General features: G+C 39.1%; 5 protein-coding genes across 5 annotated transcripts; 1 reads left to right on the top strand and 4 right to left on the bottom strand.

Moving 5' to 3' along the window:
- The first annotated feature begins 916 nt into the window (after window positions 1-916).
- On the top strand, window positions 917-3,453 carry LOC121777814. Its single transcript, XM_042175168.1, has 3 exons — window positions 917-1,103; window positions 2,641-2,708; window positions 2,920-3,453. Exons 1-3 carry the CDS (start codon window positions 917-919, stop codon window positions 3,451-3,453), a joined length of 789 nt encoding a protein of 262 aa, XP_042031102.1.
- Window positions 3,454-3,560: 107 nt separating this feature from the next.
- LOC121777806 lies at window positions 3,561-5,201 on the bottom strand. Its single transcript, XM_042175161.1, has 4 exons — window positions 4,759-5,201; window positions 4,147-4,365; window positions 4,017-4,042; window positions 3,561-3,935 (listed from the first exon to the last, which is right to left on the bottom strand). The coding sequence occupies exons 1-4, from the start codon at window positions 5,134-5,136 to the stop codon at window positions 3,734-3,736; spliced, it is 825 nt and encodes a 274-aa protein (XP_042031095.1). The 5' UTR covers window positions 5,137-5,201; the 3' UTR covers window positions 3,561-3,733.
- Window positions 5,202-8,747: 3,546 nt separating this feature from the next.
- Window positions 8,748-10,449, bottom strand: LOC121775823 (anthocyanidin 3-O-glucoside 2'''-O-xylosyltransferase-like). The gene has a single exon (XM_042172888.1). It carries the CDS (start codon window positions 10,125-10,127, stop codon window positions 8,748-8,750), a length of 1,380 nt encoding a protein of 459 aa, XP_042028822.1. The 5' UTR covers window positions 10,128-10,449.
- A 177-nt stretch (window positions 10,450-10,626) lies between these two features.
- LOC121775824 (uncharacterized exonuclease domain-containing protein At3g15140-like) lies at window positions 10,627-14,386 on the bottom strand. The gene is made up of 6 exons (XM_042172889.1): window positions 14,103-14,386; window positions 13,825-14,027; window positions 12,479-12,559; window positions 11,819-11,959; window positions 11,398-11,521; window positions 10,627-11,084 (listed from the first exon to the last, which is right to left on the bottom strand). Exons 1-6 carry the CDS (start codon window positions 14,352-14,354, stop codon window positions 10,887-10,889), a joined length of 999 nt encoding a protein of 332 aa, XP_042028823.1. The 5' UTR covers window positions 14,355-14,386; the 3' UTR covers window positions 10,627-10,886.
- Window positions 14,387-19,012: 4,626 nt separating this feature from the next.
- LOC121776374 (homeobox-leucine zipper protein ATHB-52-like) lies at window positions 19,013-19,654 on the bottom strand. The gene has a single exon (XM_042173547.1). It carries the CDS (start codon window positions 19,615-19,617, stop codon window positions 19,102-19,104), a length of 516 nt encoding a protein of 171 aa, XP_042029481.1. The 5' UTR covers window positions 19,618-19,654; the 3' UTR covers window positions 19,013-19,101.
- Window positions 19,655-21,352: the final 1,698 nt, after the last annotated feature.

Raw genomic sequence — 21,352 nt, 5'->3', positions numbered from 1 at the left:
TTCGTAATCATTCGAGTGTTCTATTGCTGATCGATAGGATACAAAAACCTATCACCTTCATTATGACCAATGATAGATCTCTTACTCTTGTAGAAGTGAGGTAGGTTTGTGTGAAGAATTAATATTTCCAACTAGGATTGAGAGAATCTTTACAATAGAGAATCTGTGTCGAATTCATTTAACTAAGTTAAAATTAGACAATTTTCCTATAGAAGAGTAGGTCTCCAATGATCACATTCTAAAATATAGAGATATGGGATTTGGCTTTGGTCACTTTTGAGTCTTATGGGGTCAGTCACTTCTAATTGCTTCGACTTTAGTGTAAGTAGGTGACTCGCTCCATTGTTCTCGTTTATTGCTCTGTTTTGTGGTTAAGGGTGCACCACTTTTGGGCATATCTAATGTACAAAACTTTTTTTTGACAATAGCATCAGATTATGATCTGCCTACTCCTTTCCTACTTCTTATCCATTGGGTGTTACGACAATAAAACCTATTGTAGTCACTCTAAACTCAACTCTAACCTTACGGGTCGAACTCTCCACTCGTGTATCCAAACCGATTAGCTTATAAGATTGGGTTGGTAGCAGGAGACGTCCATCTTCCACATTTCGATGTTACGTATCAGCTTCAATTGCTCGGAAACATACATATGGGTTTTTGGGACCATTCTATTTTATAGTATAACATTAGCCTCCACTTTTTCTATAATAGTATGTAACTAACAATATTTCAATCAAGTTTTTATCTCTTTTACCTTATCAATTTCATATTAAAACACATAACGTTTACGTCTATTAGCATAGCATAAGACGGAGAAAGTATTATTTAAGATTTGCATGGAAAGGACCTTGACGTAACCTACACCTAACCAATATATTAATCAGCCGCTGATTAATTACATAGGCAAACAGTGATGTCTCTATGGATCATAAATGAAGGATCGTGTACACTATCTTCATCAGAGTTTGGGAAATTCGGAAATGGGTGCAACATGGACGAAAGAATACTTGGATTTCGTTCTAGTCCCCGCTGGTTTACTGGTCATAGTCGGATATCATCTGTTTCATCTCCACAGATGCATCAATCGGGCCACGACCACGGTTGTCGGATACGAAAACCACAACCGCAGACTTTGGGTGTCGCGATTGACAAACACGGATTTTGCATGTTTTTAAGAACTAGATTTGGTTTGTTTTAAATGTTAATCGTGCAAATTATGTTCTTAAATTACATATATTATACATTTTGGTATTTTGACGTGTTTGTTGAGAAACTACAGAAAAAAAGGTTGAAAAAGGTGCAAAACGTCCAAGGTGCAGCGGCCTCAGTTCAAGCCGAGTTCTGTGGAGAAAGTTATGACCATTCTACACACATTGCGCAGTGCAGTCAAAGCTGGCCGAAATTCTGGCGGAAATTCAAGGAATAAAATAAATTGTTGCCCAAATCTCCCCATTTCTTGTAGGGCACGAAAATATTAAAAATAAGTCTTTCTCCGCCCTATAAATACCTAAACCTAATTCATACTCTTCATCTCAGAGCCTCTACTCCTCCCCCTTCTACACCTTCTTACATCCCATCTTCCACACTTACATTCCTCCACCTTCCATTGGAGCGGAGCTCTGCAGATCCAGGCAAGAGAAGACTAAAGATTGAAAATTCAACCTTGGGTTTTATCAATTTCTTTCATGTCTAGTACTTTTATTATTGTTTTTACTACTTGTGTATGAGTAGTTAAACATCCTTTGTAGATTTTTGGGTGAAGATTATTGTGAACATGTTTTGATTTATTGAATTGAACCTTATCCTAGCTCTTGTGATTGTTTTGCTTGTTCTTGTACTTTTATTGTTCTTTTGTCCGGCCAACTTTAGAACTTTATCCGTTTAACTAGATTAATCGAGAGATAGCTAGTTTAACGTGATAAAAGGAACGAGTACAACACATTGGTTTATCTGCACTCGAGAGGGGGACCCTTTGTGAGGGCTTGAGTCTTAGGAACTTAAGGAGTTAGAATCTAATCTATTGGAATGAGACTTTGATAGTTAGAGTCTAATCTACTGGGTAGGTGCACTTGAGAGAGAGCTTATCCTAAAATCGCGACTTTCCTAATAATCCTAGAGACACATAAGGTAATGGTCTTGTGAGATTAATCATCACTGGGTCGTAGTAGTTGGATCCTAAAACTCTACATTCTTTAGTCTGCTTTGTATTATTTTATTTTTATACTTGTTTATTTATTTCGCTCTAGTTTATAAAATCAAACCCAAAACTCTATGTCTCTAAATAGTATATGACGCTTAGTATATGATAGCCAGTTGCAATCTTATTCCATGTGTTCGATATCCCGGTACTAACTTTTAGCTATACTAGATCTACCTTGTAAACTTTCAGGTATTTTTAGTGCTAATAAATAGTGCATCAGCGATTGCTGGAGGTTAGATATTCTTTTAGTTAGTCTGTGTACCCAACTTTCGTCTTGAAAAACTGTCCTCAACGTACATTCTTTTAGAAGCTGTCGACTTGGGAGAAAGATTGATTTATGTTCCACGTACATAATTTAGCGACAGAATAATGAGTCACCTTTTGCCAGAGTCTTAGAGTATAGGTTTACTTATTCACTTTTACATCGAACGGTTCAGATTCTGGCGAGATGACTCGCTATTCTGTGTTGGATAACATCGATCAAACCATTTTTAAAGAGAAAAACGTAAACTGGGACATTTATTGAAGAAAAAAAAAGTTGGAAACATGGAATCAGGGTCCATTTCGTACCTTAAATTGGAATTGAATTTGAATGAACTGTGTTCTAATTTCAATTCCAAATCTTTTGTTTGGTAAAAATTGATTAATGTGGTAAAAATTACGTAAATGATATAAAATTTTGCACAATAACTAAGCTTAGATGAATAAATTTGCAGGTTGAAGTAAAGGATAGAAATCAGGCACTTACAGTGACAGGGAACTACTTATTTGCATCGATGTCTCTAGCATCCATCGCCCTTGTTCTCTGCTCGTTGCTCGTGGCGTGGATTGGAAACTCGTACAACAACGAACGCGTAGCCGCGAGAGTCTATGGAAACATGAGTCCAACCATTATTTACACTAAATACCTTGCGATTCTCACCAGCTTCGTGATAGCCTTTGTCTGTTTCGTCCACGCGGCAACGAGCTTCCTTCATGCCGGTTTCCTCATAAGCTTGCCCAACTGCGTAATGCTTGCAGGCAATGTCGAGAATGCAGTCATAACAGGGTGTAATTTCTGGGTGGTCGGGCTCCGATCGCTCTATTTAGCCACCAATTTAATGCTGTGGATTTTTGGCCCGATTCCGATGTTTCTCAGCTCAGTGGTCATAGTGATGCTTCTGCAGTTCTTGGATCGGAACACAACCCCACTGCCTCAGTATGCTCGACCACTGAATTGCGACTCTTACAAGAAGATCGACGATCACTGAGCCTGAGCGGGAAGATCGATGGACACTCGATTTTCTCGTGTTTTTCTTGTTCTATGACATGTGTATTATTGCTTCATATCATAGTCAAAACACAAAGGAAGTGGCAATAACAATAATACCAAAAATTTCATATAAATAATTGGGAAGTTTGTGATTCTTCTCTAGTGTGAAAGCTCAATGATTCTTCATATACAAATAGAAGACACAAACCTGTCCACTACCGTATCACGACACAGAGTTCTCGAATTCTACGAAGATGGCCGTCCAATCGCCGTATCTATTACTGTGTTTCATCGGAACTTTGATCCTCGGTGGCACTCGTTAATCCAGAGTCATCATCTGGTCTTGGCGGTGCTTCGTCCTCATTCTCGGATTCGTCCATTAACGAGTTGAAGGCAAGCTGGCCGGAGTAAAGAAGCAAACCTAGAGAATTGATACCGAAAACAAACGTAGCAAGGTAGCACAAACCATTGATGATCGTCCTGCGCAAGAGTTGACCAGAAAAACGATTAGTTTAGTTTGAATAAGATGATTCTCGTAGCTGCAGAAAGCAACGAAATCACCTTATGGTTATGGTTATCTGTCGAACCTGGAAACGGAAAATTACAAAACAGTAGCATTAGTATTCCCGTAAACGAACCTTTCCAAATTCGTCATCTCGAGCAATTTCTAAGAATCAAAGAGAAGACATACTGAATAATTATCTGGAATTGCTTGGCGGTTGAGAGAAGCTTCAATCGTGGTCGTGAATTTGTACAGAATGAGTGCGAGCACGCCAGCTGCTACTGCGCCCAAAAACGCCTGGACAGGCGAAGGCGGAGACTTGCTATCAGCTGGCGAAAGAGTAACGGATTTCAAGCTATCCAAAGCCTCCTCCTTGAGCGATTTCTTTTCACCAGATGATCTAAATTTCTGTTTCAAAAAAATCACCAGTTGTTTGAAATCTGTACAAACTCTGCACACCAGTTAAATATGGATTCAACAATATATACATTTATAACAATGCTCTCATTCACAAAATAAACTACTAGTAGTACTTATTTTAAGTTAAAACAAGTAAAATTAACTATGTAAACTATTCCAACACATGTCTCAAATTTCAATACATTCAATAAACTAACATTGGAATTACAAATTTATTAGCCAGTTCAATACTACTAGTGATTATGATAGCTTTAATCATCAATTATTAATATAATTAGATTAATTTACAAAAAAAAACAAGAATACTCTGCTGCGACTTTTATCAAACAGAAGCTGCGCAAAATTAAGGAAATTCTAGAGAGAGAAAACCAGAAACATTACCGTCTCTTTCGAACGCTTGGCGCGACGGCGGAGGGAGCGGAAGAGGAAAATCGTGATGGCGCCGGTGAGGAGAACGCTGGTGGCAGTTTGGAGAGGTGTGGGGTCGTCGTCGGTGGCGAATAGTGGGGAAATTGAGGGTGGGATCTCAACGGGGCCCTCCTCCAGCGGGGAGCTGGCGGTGGCGGTGGTGGTGGTGGCGGTGGCGGTGGCGGCGGTGGGTTCTTCGGATAGCTGCGCAATCGATAATTTGCGGGCGGAGCAGCGAGTGCATTGTTTGGTGGATTTCAGGGGAAAATTGAGGGAATGCGAGAATGGGAAGGGGGAGAGGAGGTGGATTGGGGCGGAGAAGAGGCGGAGCTGCTGCTGAGAAAGCAACATCTGGTGGTGGGTGATTTAAGTCTTGGATAATTTTGCTGTTGAATTTCGAAATTCTATACATTAGCGATAAAAAGGGGGTACTATCTTGAAAGCGATTGGTACAAGTATTAAAAGGCTTATTTCAATACATCGGTTTCCCTAGGTATCTCTCGCGTCGCATGAGAGCAATTTGTGTGGTTTCGCTGTCGGCAGTGGTAACACATCGGTTTCCCAAGGTAACTCTTCTCTGACTAATTACACGGTTAACATTAATAGAAATCGAATCATCGACCTCATAGTTCAAACACTAACTCAAATTGAGCCCATTACACTAGCTAGTTATGCGAAGGAACGAGGTGCTGAACAAGTACACTAGTTATATTCATTACAATTATTCTTATTAAATCCTTTTATTGGGATTGGGATTTCTCTAATAGTTCAAACACTCACTCAAATTAAGCCCATTCTCTCACTTAATTCTGGCCCAACACAAGAAAGTTATGGTCCAACTTTGATCATACAATATTGTTATTGGGATTTCTCTAATAGTTCAAACACTAACTCAAACTGAGCCCATTTTCTCAGTTAATTCTGGCCCAACACAAGAAAGTTATGGCCCAACTTTGATCATACAATATTGTTAGTTATAGAATGGACGACTCAAGATTCTTTATTTATCTAAAATATACTTAATTAATAACATTTTGATGAGAACATGTGATAAGCCGAATAATGAAAGACGAAGTCACAACCCCTATCTCTAAGAATCTTGACTTCCCAGCAGCTTTGGAGGGAGGAAATTCCGGACACGCTTTACAACAGTATGCAGGTCGTCGTCACAGTCAGCCGATCCCCGGATCACGATGCTCAGATGATGCCATTGTCCAAAACTTCCACTTCTTATAGACACAAACAGATGATCAACCACAATACATACATTTTTTTTCCAATTTAGGGAGTAGTATTTGAAAATCATAAAATTCAGCAAATATCCACAAAAACACAATACATACATCTTTTCAATTTAGTAGTAGTATATGCAACATAACTTGTAAAATGATTAACTGTAATCCTTGTTCTAACATAACACATTCATACAATTAATTAATGCTTTTCTACTAAAATCCAAAATCTCTAGGGTTGAAACACTAAAAATCTATAACAAAATATTCCTATTTCAGATTGGAAACGAATCGAATTAAAAAACAACAACAAACAAGGTGTGTAGCGTAATTGAAATCGAACCTTTGTTGAAGGATTAAAGATGAGAACATTGAATGTTATTAAATGTCTCATTTGTTCTTTTTTATCCGTCCATCAATAAACGTTATTTCACTTTTACTATTTTTAGTAAGTGAACATTGCATTCCACTCACATTTTTTATAAAACTATTATATAAAAGTAGGGCCCATATTATACTAACTTTTCTTCACAAAGTCAAACAATTTCTTAAAACTCAAGCCAATCGATTATAGGACATTTATTCATGGACGGAGGGTATATTTATTGTCCCACAAAGTTTGTCACTTATATCCATTTCTGTTTTTTTTTCACAAAGTTTGTCAATTTTTTACTTTTATCATTTTTCTGCTCATTCACTTTCTATAAATTAAGAAAAAATCATTATTAAGGCATACTAGAAATATTTACAAACAAATCAAAATATATTCATCTCATTTGAGAATAAATGAAATAAAACATCATTGATAGATAGATTTAAAAAATGATTGAAGAGAAAATAAACCGAATCAATTTCCATTATCGACTATTGATTGCTTTCATATACATACTATAAATTTAGTGCATATTAAAAGAAATCTAAAAATATAGGAATGGAATTTTATACAAAAATTTTAGTACACTAATAAAAAATACTCCATTGTAGTTTATATTTTTCGATTTCATTTAAATATTCATGTTACGGGATCTATGTACATGAATAATATACGTATATCGTATGAAATAAGGAAAAAAGTACCCAAAAAAGTATGATTAATTTAAGATTGTAACCATCTGAACCGGCGGTTCTGCCGGTCAAACTGTGTGAACCAATATTTTGATCGGTTAAATTTTGATTATTTAAATCGATTGATGATTTTAAATATATCAACTTTCCTCAATCATTTTAAATAGTCAATTCCAATCCCAGTTTTAAATCGTGTTAATAGGTTTTATATTCTCAACTTTGTAAAAAAACTTGTTAAATTTGTTTTTCATTATATGCGTTTCTAATTTCTATGTTTTGGTATTACCTTTATATATGTTAGTTTGTTTGAGGTGAAAAAAAAAATACAACCTCACCCAGATTTTATATATCGATACATTGTATGAAAACACTAGAAGTTAAGGATATTTTCTAAACTACTTTCGGGACGTAAAACCTATTCCCACCATCTCACTAAATGTGAAGCATGTGCTTTTTGTCATAAAATTTTATGCAATCCTCCCGTATGAGAATAGGAGTTCCATTTCTTTCAACACGGATTTTAAGAAATATTAAGCAAAGTAAGTGAAAGAAAGGTAGTGGAATATGCGTTTCACTTGTATATAGTATTAGTTTTAAATGATTTGTAAGTGGAATAAGTTATTGGAATGTAAGACCTATTAACCATTTATAGTAATAATAAATCGAAACTTCTATTTGGGGACGGATCAAAATGAAAAAACGGGAAACCTATTCACAGATGGAGAGAGTATTGTTTTGGGAGTTAAGTAATGAGAGAATAATGTATAAAGAGAATAAAATAAAGATGATGTTGTTTTCAAATTAGGAAATGTATCGTTTTAAGTAGGACAATTAAAAAAATATTTCACATAAATAGAACTAGATGTGAGGAAGTACATACTCCTATTATTTAAGTACTACCATTTTTAAAACCATGGTTGGACAGTTCCTTCCCAAATACAACAACTAAGCCATTGTACAATGAACACAAAACCACAAATGAAAGTCTTGTGCACGTTGCAAATAAAGTCAAGTCATGTTTGGTAATCTCAACACAGATTGGAATTATCAAATCATATGGCTGAATATGCCAACTTGTTTGCTACCATGATATGGCTGAATATTTATTTTCGTCCGATCCTAGGTTTGACATGTACAATCAAGCACCACATGACAATCAATCCATGTCAAGGCACTTAGAAATTACATAATTAAAATCATAAAATTACATTATTGATACAAAATTTTAAAACAGGCAATATCGAGGAAATTACATACTCCCTCAGTCTGTTGTTACTTGCACTGTTGCTTTTCGGCTCGTCACAAACTCCTTACACTATTTATAGTTTAAGTTAGAATTAATGCATTTAATTAATATGTTAGATTAAGTTAAGAGCTCATTTATTAAGTAATGTCTCATTACACTTAAAATTCTAATTTAATTACACTAAAGAATCAATTCCAAATTTACGGCCTAAAATGAAAAGTGCGAGTAACATAGAAATAAATTAAAATTAATTAGTCAAAACTCCAACATTATGTGATTTGACTGTCCATAACTGTGTTATTTTTTCATTGATTGCATACCACGAGATAAGATTTAAACCGAAACCTAAAGATGGTGAAATGAATGTCCAGTAGTTTGACAAACACTTATTTGATGTAAAATACGTAAAAACATAAAATCTAAAGTTGATACAACTGTTGGATAAAACCATCAATGTAATTCTCCATAAACCCTTCCTCACCAAAAGTCTTCCTCCACTTCGCATGATTCCGCCTCACCACCTCCGCCGTCTCGCTTCCCTCATCCATCACCGCCCCGACCGCCGCGCACAGATCCTCCTTCGCGAACCACCCCATATCCCCACGCGCCACCTCCACCGCCACCCGCAGCTCCGCGGCGAGGAGGCGCGTGTTCAATATCTGATCTGCCAGCCGCGGCACGAGCACGATCTGGCAGTCGCTCAGCAGCGCCTCCCACATCGACCCGAACCCGCAGTGGCTCACGAAGCACCCGACCGCCGGGTGCCTCAGTATCTCCGCCTGCTGCACCCATCCCCCGTGCACCACCCCCCTCCCCTCCACCCTCTCCATAAACCCCTCCGGTAGCGCCTCCTCCACCGTCTCCGCCCCATGCGGCTTTGACACTGCCACGAGGAACGGCCGCCCGGTCATCTCAAACCCTAATACCATCTCCTGAAACTGCTCCTTCCTTAATATCATCTGACTCCCAAAGGCGCAGTATAGCACCGATTTTGGCGGGAAATTTGAAAGCCATGTGTCCCATTTCTCCTCCAGCTTTGGCCCATGGGCCGAAGCTGGAGGAAGAACCGGACCGGTCAGGAGAACCGGTTTTTTGTACTGGTCGGACAAGTAGTCGCACATGTCGCCCTCTAGCTCGCGGCATGTGCGGATGCCAATGGCGTCGCAGCCGCGTAGCGTGGCTGCGACCCTGGCATCGAACCGGGAGGCGCCGTAGTCCATCGCGATGAAGGACAACGACAACGCCTCCTGGCCACGGAGGACGACGGTGGAGGACGGGTACCCTGCGGGAGGAGTCTCCAGTTCCTCCACCGTCATTGGGCGGTCGGTCGGGATGGGTCGTGCCGGGACGACGCCGATGGCCATGCAGGACGCACAGATGACGTTGTGGCAGACGGTTTTGGCGGCGACAGAGGCGGCGAGGGCGGGGATCCAATCGGCGAAGTCGTAGAAGACGAGGTCGGGTTTGAGGGAGAGGAGGAGGGAGTGGACTTGAGGGGCAGTGGCGTCAAAGGCGACGGCAAGGGGGTTTTTGTCAGTGATGTCAATGTCGGAGGCGGTCTGAGCATCAACGGGGAGGCCGGGGACGTGGGGGATTGTGATTGGGTGGAAGTGGATGAGGTCGGGGTGGAGGTTGAGGTGGCTGAGGCGGAGGAGGGGCTTTGGAGGGAGGAGGAAGGAGGTGGAGTGGCCGCGGGCGGCGAGGGAGTTGGCTAGCTGGAGGAAGGGTGTGATGTGGCCAATGGCTACCCATGGGTACATCAAGATGTGGAGCTTCTTAGGCTGTGATAAATCAGGCATAGCTTCTTTCTTGTGTTGAGAGAGAGAAAGATATGGTCAATTAGTGGAAAGGTTTAGGGGGTATTTATAATTATATATCTGGACTATGGTGATTCCGATCAATGAGAGTTAGTGAAATACTTTAAAATATTTGATAATGCCAAGATCTTACTCAAAAAAAATTATACAATAGTTACTAAATTATTAGTTCAATAAATGTCCTTGTCAGTTTAAAGTGGGTATATAGTAATTTATTATCTATTTTATTAGTGTAAAGATTTCAAAATAATACTAACGATTTCTACAGTAAATAAATAAATATTTTAATATCCAACTAGCTCAAGTTGACAACCTAGTTAAGTCACGACTAATTAATCCTATTAGATTCTGATTCCTTTTCTCCTTGCTTGTTTTTGCCACTTGCAACTTGCCTAGAGATAATTCAAACCAGTATTTTCTTGTCTACCAAGTTGTAAAAAATTTTATGAAACTCATCTCCATTACCTGCAGTTTTTTTTATACCAAATTCATGGGAAATTCTATATAGCATGTGCATGTATTACACAAACTCGGCGATTTTGCTACACGTGACGGTTAAACCAACCACTTTTTACAACTTTCACTTTTTGACAAAAGTAGTGGGTCCAACTGTCACGTGCAACAAAATCAATAAGTTAGCGTAATTTATTTACATGCTTGTTATAGTCTCGAATATGTCAAGACTATACAAAAATGGATTTCAGTCTGAGGGGAAAGTCGACCTCATTAGTTATCGAGAAACTAGATGCGATTCTGAAAGAGAAATCTGACAGCACTAGGCGAGCTGTGAGTTCTTTTCGCGGTAATTTGCATGAAGGCGCCATCCGTGAGCATATGTCGCAACACTCTTGCAATATTTTTTGAATCGTCGATGCCAAGATGGTGGCTTCCTAATGGTTTTAAACGGAGTTCTCTCATCATTGAAAGCATTCCCGGTGCCTGCATCCAGACAAGCAACATCTAAGTGAATATGGACAGACGTAGCAAGAAGCAAGGTCTACAAGTGGTAAGCCATCGTCCTTCAACAACATAAGCATACAGCACCAACAGCATATATTTTGGGACGGACATAAGCTAGGATCAGGCTCTGCAATATGGATTCAACAAGTGGTGCACGAATTCACAAAGTTATCAATTTCCAGCTTGGATATATAAGGGAGTCAATCAAGTCACTAAGACAAGCTAGTAACGAAAAAAATATGAATCTTGATTACCAGATCGACACTTGGAGCATAGCATGTAGGTTACTCACCCTTCGGTTGTAAAAGTTCAGGTAGATGTCCTTCAGATTGATCCATTCCATAAAATATGGTGGAAGCTCCATCCCGGATACTTCACATTGCTGGGGTACTTTGGTTTTCAAATCCCAATTCCCACTGGTGCATGTGACCAATTGCATTAGTCATAACAATATAAGCAAATGAATCAAACTAATTCAAGAATGCGATAATAATCGTGTCATTTGGAACTATCAAGGGTTTCCTGTTCAAGTAAAAGAGAAAGAAAAAAATAAAGTAAAATGGAATTACAGAGCATATGAATTATCAAGCAAAGGATATTTCATAGAGGTTTAAAATATTATCATATGATAATGAAAGGCACACTCATCAACCAAACAGCTCGTTGCATTTGTATATTTTCCAAGAATATAGATATTTCAGCAAGCCGCTCACCAAGTTACAAATGCTGCACTATTGAGACGTCCATCTCCCTCCTCGTTCCATAACCTATTACCCCCATCTCGCTCCTCTCTCAGCCAACTTTCAAATTGTTCAACGACCTCGGGAAACGTTATGGCTGTGTCATGCCAGACACTGCAAACATCACATATTTTGGATTAGTTTTTGAAGCAAGCAACAATTATCAAAACTATGCATCAAGTGGTTATCTCTTCAAAATATAGGAGGCTAGGAGCCAAAAGAAGAGAGAGGAATGAAGAACAAAGAGTCTTAAAAGATAATCATGTCAGATAACTGACGGTGAAGGCTTGTACAAATACTAGAGGTAGCACAAATACAAGGGAATGGCTTCAAACTCTAGGTCTGCATATACTTTTATGGATGAAGATGATGAGCATGAAGATATAAATTTGATTGGGTCTGATGAAGGAGAAGAGGACCAACATTTGAGTGGCGATGATATAATTTAGTTATTTGTTCTATGTAATCTGCAAAGACAGTCCTTAAATCCACATAATGAAGGTTATACCCCCCCCCCCCCCCCCACCCACCCACACACCAACATGGAACAGAAGAAAATAATTGAATCTAAGAAGAATAAAAGAACTAAAAATAGAACAAAGTTATGGGGAGAGAGAGAGAGAGAGACCATACCGGTCAACCCCAAAAGCGCCATACTTTCCTTCAATGTACTCATTTACTCTTTTCTCACTCATCTTTGTAGGCCTTACGAACCTGAATAAGTAAGGAGATAGTATAGAAATCTGATCAGTAACTAGTGAGTTAATCTTAATAAATACTACCACATCATGTATGGTACACAACCAACACATCTGCTGCCCAAAATTTAGCAGCAGAAAAAGTCAAATAGTACCCAAGCAAAATCATGTGAGATAAATCAAAGGCCACAATGGTGAGTCCGAATGAAGGCGCATCAAAAGGCCGTAGTTCCTTTTGATAAAACTCGATGACTGTGGGCGTGAAGACCAGCTCGACATTTGATTGAAAGAAAGCATCTTATTCATAATAGAAGGATGGTGCCGAAGGATTGAAGTAAGGAAGCAAGTTGGTGGCTGAAGGAGACATGAGCAGCTTGAAGTTTTGTGCATGGGAGTTAGACACGGTGAGTGGAAACAAAGTTCATGCATATGGAGGAATCTCAAAGCAAAGAATACCCATGTGAAAAGGAGACTATGAGGGGGTGTTTCCTCTAGGTGATGTGATGGATTGATTAATTTTGAGCTTGTTTGATCATCCAAAACCTTAGAATACTCAATCATGCGTACTTTTTATCTAATCTATCACTCAAAATAAACACCTCATGGAGAGAAAAGTAATACAAACTGCAATCAAGTAAAGTAATTATACTGGTAGGGTACAACATCTTCCCAATTCCCACAAAACATCGAAAACTAATAAACTAAAAAACCTCCTGATAAATAGAGAAATTGCAACCAAAAACTAAAATAATCTCCCGAGCTCCTCATAACAACAAAAGAAGGTGTTCACATTAGGTGCTAACTCACATCCTGTCATAATTGGGTTAACTTTGAGTTTGTTCGATTCTAAACCCAACCCTATTTATCGTCAATCTAATCTATCAGCAAAACTCTCGCTTTAGATGATTTTAGAAAAAAGGTTCCCTGAATGCGAACCTTTTTTTCGTATTCTGCAAGAGGGTATTCAAGAGAAACACACCAATTTACGTGTTTTACTTAAAATTTGAACAAGCAAATTACGTCTTCTCTTTAAGCACACCAATAGCATTGGCGTGTGTCTCTTTAAACACACCGTTAGCATTGACATGTTTCCCTTCATAAATACAAAAAAAGGTTAGAACTTTTTTTCTTAAATCACCCAAATTGAGAATTTTTCCCTGTGGCCATCTCCTCAAAGAAAATTAACAAGCTAACTATCTATAGGTAAAACTTAAAAGTAAGCCAAGACCAGGTACAATAACACACAACCATCTATCCAATTGCAGGAAAAAGGTCCGTTACCTGTGAAACACATCCACCACATCCAAAGTTTTCGCATCAAACAACATCACAGGAAACTCCAGAATCTCAACTTTGCCCTCTAAATCGAGCACCAGAAAGTAATCGAACTTTTGTTCCCGGAGATTCTTCAGCTCCGGAATTCCATCCCGCAGCTCAATCGAGCAGCTATGGCAGAACTTGTCAACATGTAGAGAATCATCCATCTACACAAAATCACAGCACATTATCCAACTAGTCTATCAATTAACAACATGTTTCGGAGGTATTCGAGCGTTTACCATGGTGCATTTGCCTTGGGTGTAGTACAAGCACATTGGCTTCCAGTTCGAATTTCTGCGCATTGTTGGAATTTCTGATTGCGTGAGAGTAGACAGCGCGGATTCTTCGATTGAGGCGCAGCAGCGAGTGATTGAGTGCTTGAATTTGGGCTGATTGATGGAAGTGGAGAGTGAGGAGAAGTGGAAGAAGGGCGGCGGATGAGGAGAGAGAAGAGGGGCTCGGCGAAGCAGAGGCAGGCACCGAGTGGCCATAGCCGTCAAGCTAAAATTGAGGGCTTCAAAGATTTTTGTAATTTATAGTAATTCATTTAAAACACAAATTACCATGTTTTCCTCATTTAAATAGTAATTTATTATAGTCAAACATTGATAATATTTTATGATAAAATTAAAATCAGTTTTCGAATATTTTATTTGATGCAGTGCCAGTGTACTTCATATCCTTCGTAATGTAGGATAAAAACGTTTAGCATAAAACACAACACTATTTTATTAGGTAAGTGTTGGTTTTATATGTAATAAAGATGCATATAAAAGAAACGGATATGTGTATTTATATCCATCAATATAAATTATGAGATTATATCATTTCCAAAATGAAAAAGTCATGCACTTTTCTCAATAAAAAATTTGGCTTAAATATATTCAAAATTTAGGCATTTTAGATTAACAAGGTTGGAAAAATATATGGCGTAGATGATTGAATTATAAAACTTTTGTCAAGATGAGGAATTAACCTTGCAATGTGCAACAATGAGGATAGAGTTGTCAAGTGGGCCGGCCCAGGCCCATGTCTAAGGCAGGCTGGGCTGGGCCGGGCTTTTTAATTTTGCTTGCCCGGCTCGGCCCACGCCCACTTGCCATGTGGGCCCGGGTTTGGCTGGGCTGGGATTTGATTAAATTTTTTGTTTATGTATTTTTAAAATGTCGTAAATGTATTATATGCAAAAATAAAACATATAACTTTTATTTATATCTCATTAACTAAATCTAAATTTAAATAATGTGTTTAAGTTATTTTATTGACTTTGTATTAACAATATTTTCATGTTCTTTATTCTATTTAAAAGAAAGTGTATAACTAAAGGAATAACCAATATTGTTAATTTTGTTAGTAAATGATGGCACATGAGAGTTGATGTTGCATTTTTAGAACTACAAGTATATGAACTAATTAACAAATTCAAAGAATTCTACAATTAGTCATAAAATATCAAGGTTTGAATACGTAATATTCTTATAATTAAACTTCAGAACCATCTTTTTTACCTCTTAGATAAAAAAATATAAGAAAAAAATTAGATGTAGTCAAACTTGAATGTTGCAATCACGATTTAAGTTGGAAACTTATGTTGATATTAAACTATTACTGTTTGAATCAATTCAGAGACACCAAAAAAATTGGAATAAAAGACAAAATTAACATGTCTCGTGCACAAGATGACATGCATAAATAGAAAAATATACTATTATTAGTGATTAATCACCTAATTACATTGAAAAACACTAATTATAGAAGGTGGGCCTCTAATGGGCCTGGGCCCGTTCTGGGCTGGTCTTCGGCTTAGGCCTGAGCTGGGCTTCAGATGGTCCTGGGCCGGTCCTGGGTTTACAAAATGGCCCAATTGGAGCCCATCTCAACTAATGAGCTCAGTCCAGGCCCGCTTCGTTTCATTGGTGGGCCGGGCCTGGGTCGGGCTGGGCCGGCCCAGTTGACAACTCTAAATGAGGAAGAAAATTTTGCTAAGAAACCTTCATGCACTTCATTTATTAGAGAACAATGTGAATTTGATGGAAATATAGATGAATTTAATTAGCTCACCTATTATAATCTCTTTTAAATCATGAATTTTCAACGGAATATAAGTAAATAGGTAGTATTATTTTTCTATGGAATATGTGTTAAATAATGTGAATTTATGGATTCAACAACTGGATTGTTTGCTGAGCTGAACTCAAAACCAAAATTATTTGGAATAAAAAAAGTGATCGATGAATTTACTGTAAATCTTCAAATCACGAAATCACAAAATAAGGGTAGAAAACATTTTAGAGCATCCACGTCCGCCCGATGCATCGGGTGGACTATCGTTGCATCGGGCGGACTATCGTCCGCCACTGTAGCCATGCGGACGATGGCACATCCATCGTCCGCGTCCTATACATCGTCCGTGGACGATGGGCCTTCGACCACGCATCGTCCGCGGTATCGTCCGCCCCACAGCGGGCGACGCGGACGATACCGCGGACGATGCAACGCGTTTTCCTTTACTCTTTTTTTAATTCTTCAAAATTTATATATATACACCATTTTATACTCCCTTTCACTCTTCCTTTCACTCTTATTCTCTGTTCTCTATCTCACTCTTCCATACACCACAATGAATCCCGGTGATTACCCAAGTCCATATAGTTCGATGTTCGGTGGTGGTACACGGTGGCCAGGTATAGACCCTGATGAATACCGGCCCTTCGACTCCAACACCCAGTACGATCCCGATTTCAGCACGAATTCGTACGGGCTGTCAGACATGGAGCCGTCTCCCACCCGCGCCCCCGCCCCACCTCGCCGCGCCACTGGCGCCACTCCCACTGCCGCCGCCGCCGCTTCGGGCTCCGCCACCAAGAAGAAGCGGAACAGGCAAAGGGCCCAGAAGTTGCCTCTACCAAAGAAGAATGAAGAGTTCGCCCCAGGGAGGACGAACTACAACTCGGATGAAACCATCGTCTTGACGAGGTGTTGGATTGATATTTCAGAGGACCCGGTGTTTGCCAACAACCAAAAGCAAATCGCGTACTGGGAGCGCATCGCTGATCGCTACAACGAGGCCAAGCCGTCGGCCGCCTACAAGCGCCATAGGGAGCAGCTCCGCAAGCACTGGGATCAAGTGAAGAAGCAGGTCAATTTGTTCTCATCGGAGTACGAGAAGTGCTTTGGGGAGAATGGCAGCGGTGAGAGTTTGACGGATGTCCGCGATAAAGCGGTTGCGTCGTACATTTCATTGTACGGTGATTTCAAGCATTACAACTTCTGGCTCCTCTTGAAGGACAAGCAGAAATTTCAAGGAGGGATTCTGCCCCTTTCGGTTGTGGCAAAGAGGGCAAAGAACACCGCCGCCGGTGATTATACTAGCAGCGACAGCAGCGCACCTCCGATGGACCTCAACCAGCCGATGTACGAGGATGAGAGTTCCGGCACACCGATGTCCTCCCGACGTCCCATTGGCAGCAAGGCTACCAAGAACAAGGGCAAGGTGAAGGCGACATCCTCACAGGCCCCGGCCCCGACCCCGATCGCTACCCTGACTTCGGCTGCGGGACATGCCTATGCGGAGTTGGTGGCGGCCGCCAACCGGAGGACGTTGTTGGACACGCACCACGCCCTCATGCAGTGCGAGGACCCAGGGAAAGCCGAATACCTCAAGTGGATGATCAATGATCTGCGCCGCAAGCTGTGAATGATGCAGAGTATGATCTTCCTATTATCTGTAGTGAACTTGTTTTTTATTTCTAACTCTTATAACTTTTTTTTTAATTCGTAATGTAGGATTTGCCTTTCATCGTGGTGCTTTTTTTTCATCACATATTTGAAAACATAAAAAATTAATTAACAAAATAGTAGTGATGATGTGAAAGGGTAGGAGGATAGAATGATGATGTGGCGAAGCATAGGGTGGACTTTAGGGCTTTTTTTCATCACATATTTGAACCCTAAACCCTAAACTATAGGGCAGACTTTAGGGCGTCCTATTGCAGGTGAAAGGGTAAGAGGATAGAATGATGATGTGGCGAAGCATAGGACTCCTTATAGGCCGGACTATAGGGCGCCCCGTCATGGAGGCTCAAAATTAAGATTTTGATAATCCAAATGCATTCTATGTGGGATGTGTTTTCTCCATTTTAAATCCGATCGGAGCATAATCGTAAAAGTACATACTATGATACTACATGTGCTTATTAATATGTCTGTCTCCAAGCTTGTCAGATCGGTTTTTGTGTTGCCTTTGGAAGTGAATGACACATAGTAGTTAATTTATTTTGATATAAGTTTCTGTTTATACTGAGCTATAAGAGTATAACGAACGAGATATATAAAAATAACATTGACTAATTAATCCTTTATTTTATTTTTAAAGATAGATTAGTTTTAATTTTTTTTGTTATAAGAGAGAGGCACAACCCTGAAAACAAGCCACCGTCTAGTCGGTTCGAACATGTACAGTCCTCAAACAATCATTCAGCAACGAATTTAGTACCCCAACACGAGAATTCATAATAGTTGTAAACTCTCGATCGATCCCCACTTATTTTAGTTGACATCAAAATAAAACATCCAATCTGTCGTATATATCGTCGTCACCTAAACGTAAAACACCAATAACAATATATCTCGAGTTTCAACCTTTATTCAAGAGGAATCCAAGTACCAAAAGAATTTGCATCCTTCATAGAATCGAATACCATAGTGGTTCACCAAACTTTTACATGATGAATATTCCACGAATTCTTTTAACTAAGATAGAAATCAACTCTAAAAAATTCTTATCTACCTTGCCACATATATATTCCCAACCGAATGAACAAAGAAACAACCCAAACGTGATCCAAATTAAGTCCAACAAATCAACAAAAAATCATCATGAAATTTTGTCAAATTCTTATTCGTCTCACAACTTTAAAAATAGTCGCAAACCATGAAGCTTCGCAAATATCCTACTGCGAAAAAATACGATCGCCTGCGTTTACATATTCTTGAGTTTTCAAGCAAGCGTCGTGTCTTCTTAATATATGATGACATCGTTTAACTTATGGTGACCAAATCAATTTCACATAATAAAATCATGTTTTTTCGACTTTTAAAGTAAGAATTTCTGATAATTTGGCAGATGAAATTAGTGAGATCAATTCAATTATATTATATATATATATATATATATAATAACATTATATGAAACTTTATTCGAACCAAAAAGATTTAAAAAAATCAAAAGTTAGTTTATTATACCCAATAATCTCTTTCATTCACAACTTCCGAAACCGGCTTAGCCATCAAACAAGCATACAGCTCTTCCACATTCGGCCAATTAGCCGAGCAGCCGACGTCCTCATTGAGGCTCGAGCTGCCCCCTCCGCCCCCCGTATCGTCGCAGCAGCTCGATAGCTGCGACGAGACGGGCGGCCCTCCCCCGGACAGCATGTCCTGGGCCCGCCTCAGCTCGGCGCGGAGCAGGCCGACCTCCCTCTCGAGCTCCCTCTTCTCGGCCAGCGCCGCGTCGAGCCGAAGCTGCATGGCGCCGTGATCGAGCTCCAGGCTCTGGCTCTTCCACCGCGCCCGCTTGTTCTGGTGCCAGATGGCGATCTGCCGGGGCGAGACCCCCAGGTCCCGCGCCAGCTGGAATTTTCGCTCAGGCTCGAGCTTCTTGCTCGAGTCGAAGCTGGCTTCCAGGAGCCGCACCTGCTCCTGGCTCAGCCGCTTCTTGTGGATTTTTCCTGTTTTTGAGGGGTGAGGGCTCATTTCTTTTTTTTTCAATATTTTTTTTGGGGGGATTGAATGTGGGATTGGGGAGCGTGTGTGAGAGTGTATAAATAGGGAGGAATGTCAAAATTGGTGATTGTTGTGGGAAGGCAAGTACTAATTAATTAGTATTTAAGTGGGGTTTGAAAAAAATAGAGATTTGGGGTTGTTTTATTTAATTAAATCGATAGATATAGGTGGTGGTGGCTGACTTCTCATGCATGAGGGAACTGTTTTCACGTGGGATTGGTCCTACAATGGAAAGTCTAGAAATAGTCTATCCTTTTTTTTGTTTATTATTCTATTCTTGATTTTTGGGTTTGTGGGGTTGGGGGTGGGGTTTGGGATTGGGATATATATATTCTAATTAATAAAATAGGTTATCTAGTTGGGGATTAAGATGAATAATTGGGTTATAATATAGCAATACAGATCGAGTTCCAAGTTTGGAGCATGAACTTGGTTTGCTTTAAATGAATTTGAATTAATAAGATGGATATATATGTATTATAATTAATAGTTTGCTTTTGTCACTAGCATAAAATAGAGTTGGTTATACAACTGTAGTAACAAGATCTTGTCCATTATTTATGGAGAATTGGATAATATAAAACTGTTTGAATAGTTAGTGTTACTGTTTTTAAGTTGAAGTTAATGTGTGGTTCAGTTGTTGACATGATGTCTAATTGAATGTGAAGCATGGAATTTTTGTGCAAGTATAAAACCAACGGAATAACAAAAATAAATGTTTTATCTATAATCACACAAAAATAAGGAACAGAAACAAAAGAGCAATACACATCATGGCATTATAAGCACCTTTGTTCTCATATATGTATAAAATATAAATTTTCTGATAAATAAAAGTGTGGAACCTACGACTATTCATACATGTATGTATCTGGAATCCAACCAAAAGCAGAAAACAACAGCTGAATATTTGCAATGTTTGAGAATTAGACCATTGAATTTCAATGTTTTACTCATATATGGTGGCCTTTTTTCCCTTATATATGACTTAATTAGCTTCCGATAGTGTACAACGTGGGGTCATCCTCACTTTCAATGACTTACAAATTACAATGATAAAGCATATAATTAGAGGGATTGAAATGTTGCACTTAATTCTCACATACCATTGAATACCAATCACTTCCTAGCATATTCAGTTACCACACTTCAAAACCTTTTATTTATCTTATACTCTTTTTTTCTTGCATATTTGTTTATTTTTCATTTATCGATTATAGTGAATTAAGAAGATCACCGTCAACGATGTGAAGACAGATATGGTGCGACAACTGTAGTTGTTAATGCATGCCCAGCAGTGAAGAGCATATGTGGGCCCCAACCCAAGAGGATTGGTTCAGAGGCGCCACAGTGTTGGGATCGGCGACGGTCCCAACTTTCCAAGGGTCTAATTTAATAGAGTTTCTAAGTTCTCATGTACTGGCGGTGGGCTCAGAGACAATCCCCAACCAAAACTGGATTGATCACTACTTAAAAAAAGAAATCATTTTATTAGTTTGGTACGTCTACGGAAACCTTAAATCTAATTTCATTGGTAGACACATGATCCATCACTTTCTCCACCCACAACACATTTTTAATCAGTATTAAAGAGTAAAATTATCTCTAAAATGAGATCATTTATTAACCCGTATTGCACCCAATTAAATTTAATTTGAAGAGATGGGTAAAGTATGATCATATTCAACTAATTAAAGATGCACTA

Source organism: Salvia splendens, chromosome 18, assembly GCF_004379255.2.
Source record: "Salvia splendens isolate huo1 chromosome 18, SspV2, whole genome shotgun sequence".
Lineage (NCBI taxonomy): Eukaryota > Viridiplantae > Streptophyta > Magnoliopsida > Lamiales > Lamiaceae > Salvia > Salvia splendens.
The sequence above is the reverse complement of the archived record's forward strand: the minus strand, read 5'-3'. Positions and strand labels throughout refer to the sequence as shown.

What these genes read in the sequence shown, in the direction of transcription:
- LOC121777814 (XM_042175168.1), top strand. Translation starts at nt 917, where the DNA reads ATGTCTCTATGGATCATAAATGAAGGATCGTGTACACTATCTTCATCA. An exon ending in TCAATCGGGCCACGACCACG is followed by an intron (nt 1,104 to 2,640) that starts GTTGTCGGATAC and finishes CGAACGGTTCAG; the next exon opens with ATTCTGGCGAGATGACTCGC. An exon ending in CCATTTTTAAAGAGAAAAAC is followed by an intron (nt 2,709 to 2,919) that starts GTAAACTGGGAC and finishes ATAAATTTGCAG; the next exon opens with GTTGAAGTAAAGGATAGAAA.
- LOC121775824 (XM_042172889.1), bottom strand. Translation starts at nt 14,354, where the DNA reads ATGGCCACTCGGTGCCTGCCTCTGCTTCGCCGAGCCCCTCTTCTCTCT. An exon ending in GGCGCTTTTGGGGTTGACCG is followed by an intron (nt 11,960 to 12,478) that starts GTATGGTCTCTC and finishes TGATGTTTGCAG; the next exon opens with TGTCTGGCATGACACAGCCA. An exon ending in AGTGCAGCATTTGTAACTTG is followed by an intron (nt 11,522 to 11,818) that starts GTGAGCGGCTTG and finishes CACATGCACCAG; the next exon opens with TGGGAATTGGGATTTGAAAA.
- LOC121776374 (XM_042173547.1), bottom strand. Translation starts at nt 19,617, where the DNA reads ATGAGCCCTCACCCCTCAAAAACAGGAAAAATCCACAAGAAGCGGCTG.
- LOC121775823 (XM_042172888.1), bottom strand. Translation starts at nt 10,127, where the DNA reads ATGCCTGATTTATCACAGCCTAAGAAGCTCCACATCTTGATGTACCCA.
- LOC121777806 (XM_042175161.1), bottom strand. Translation starts at nt 5,136, where the DNA reads ATGTTGCTTTCTCAGCAGCAGCTCCGCCTCTTCTCCGCCCCAATCCAC. An exon ending in CCAAGCGTTCGAAAGAGACG is followed by an intron (nt 4,366 to 4,758) that starts GTAATGTTTCTG and finishes TTTTTGAAACAG; the next exon opens with AAATTTAGATCATCTGGTGA. An exon ending in CAATTCCAGATAATTATTCA is followed by an intron (nt 4,043 to 4,146) that starts GTATGTCTTCTC and finishes TTCCGTTTCCAG; the next exon opens with GTTCGACAGATAACCATAAC.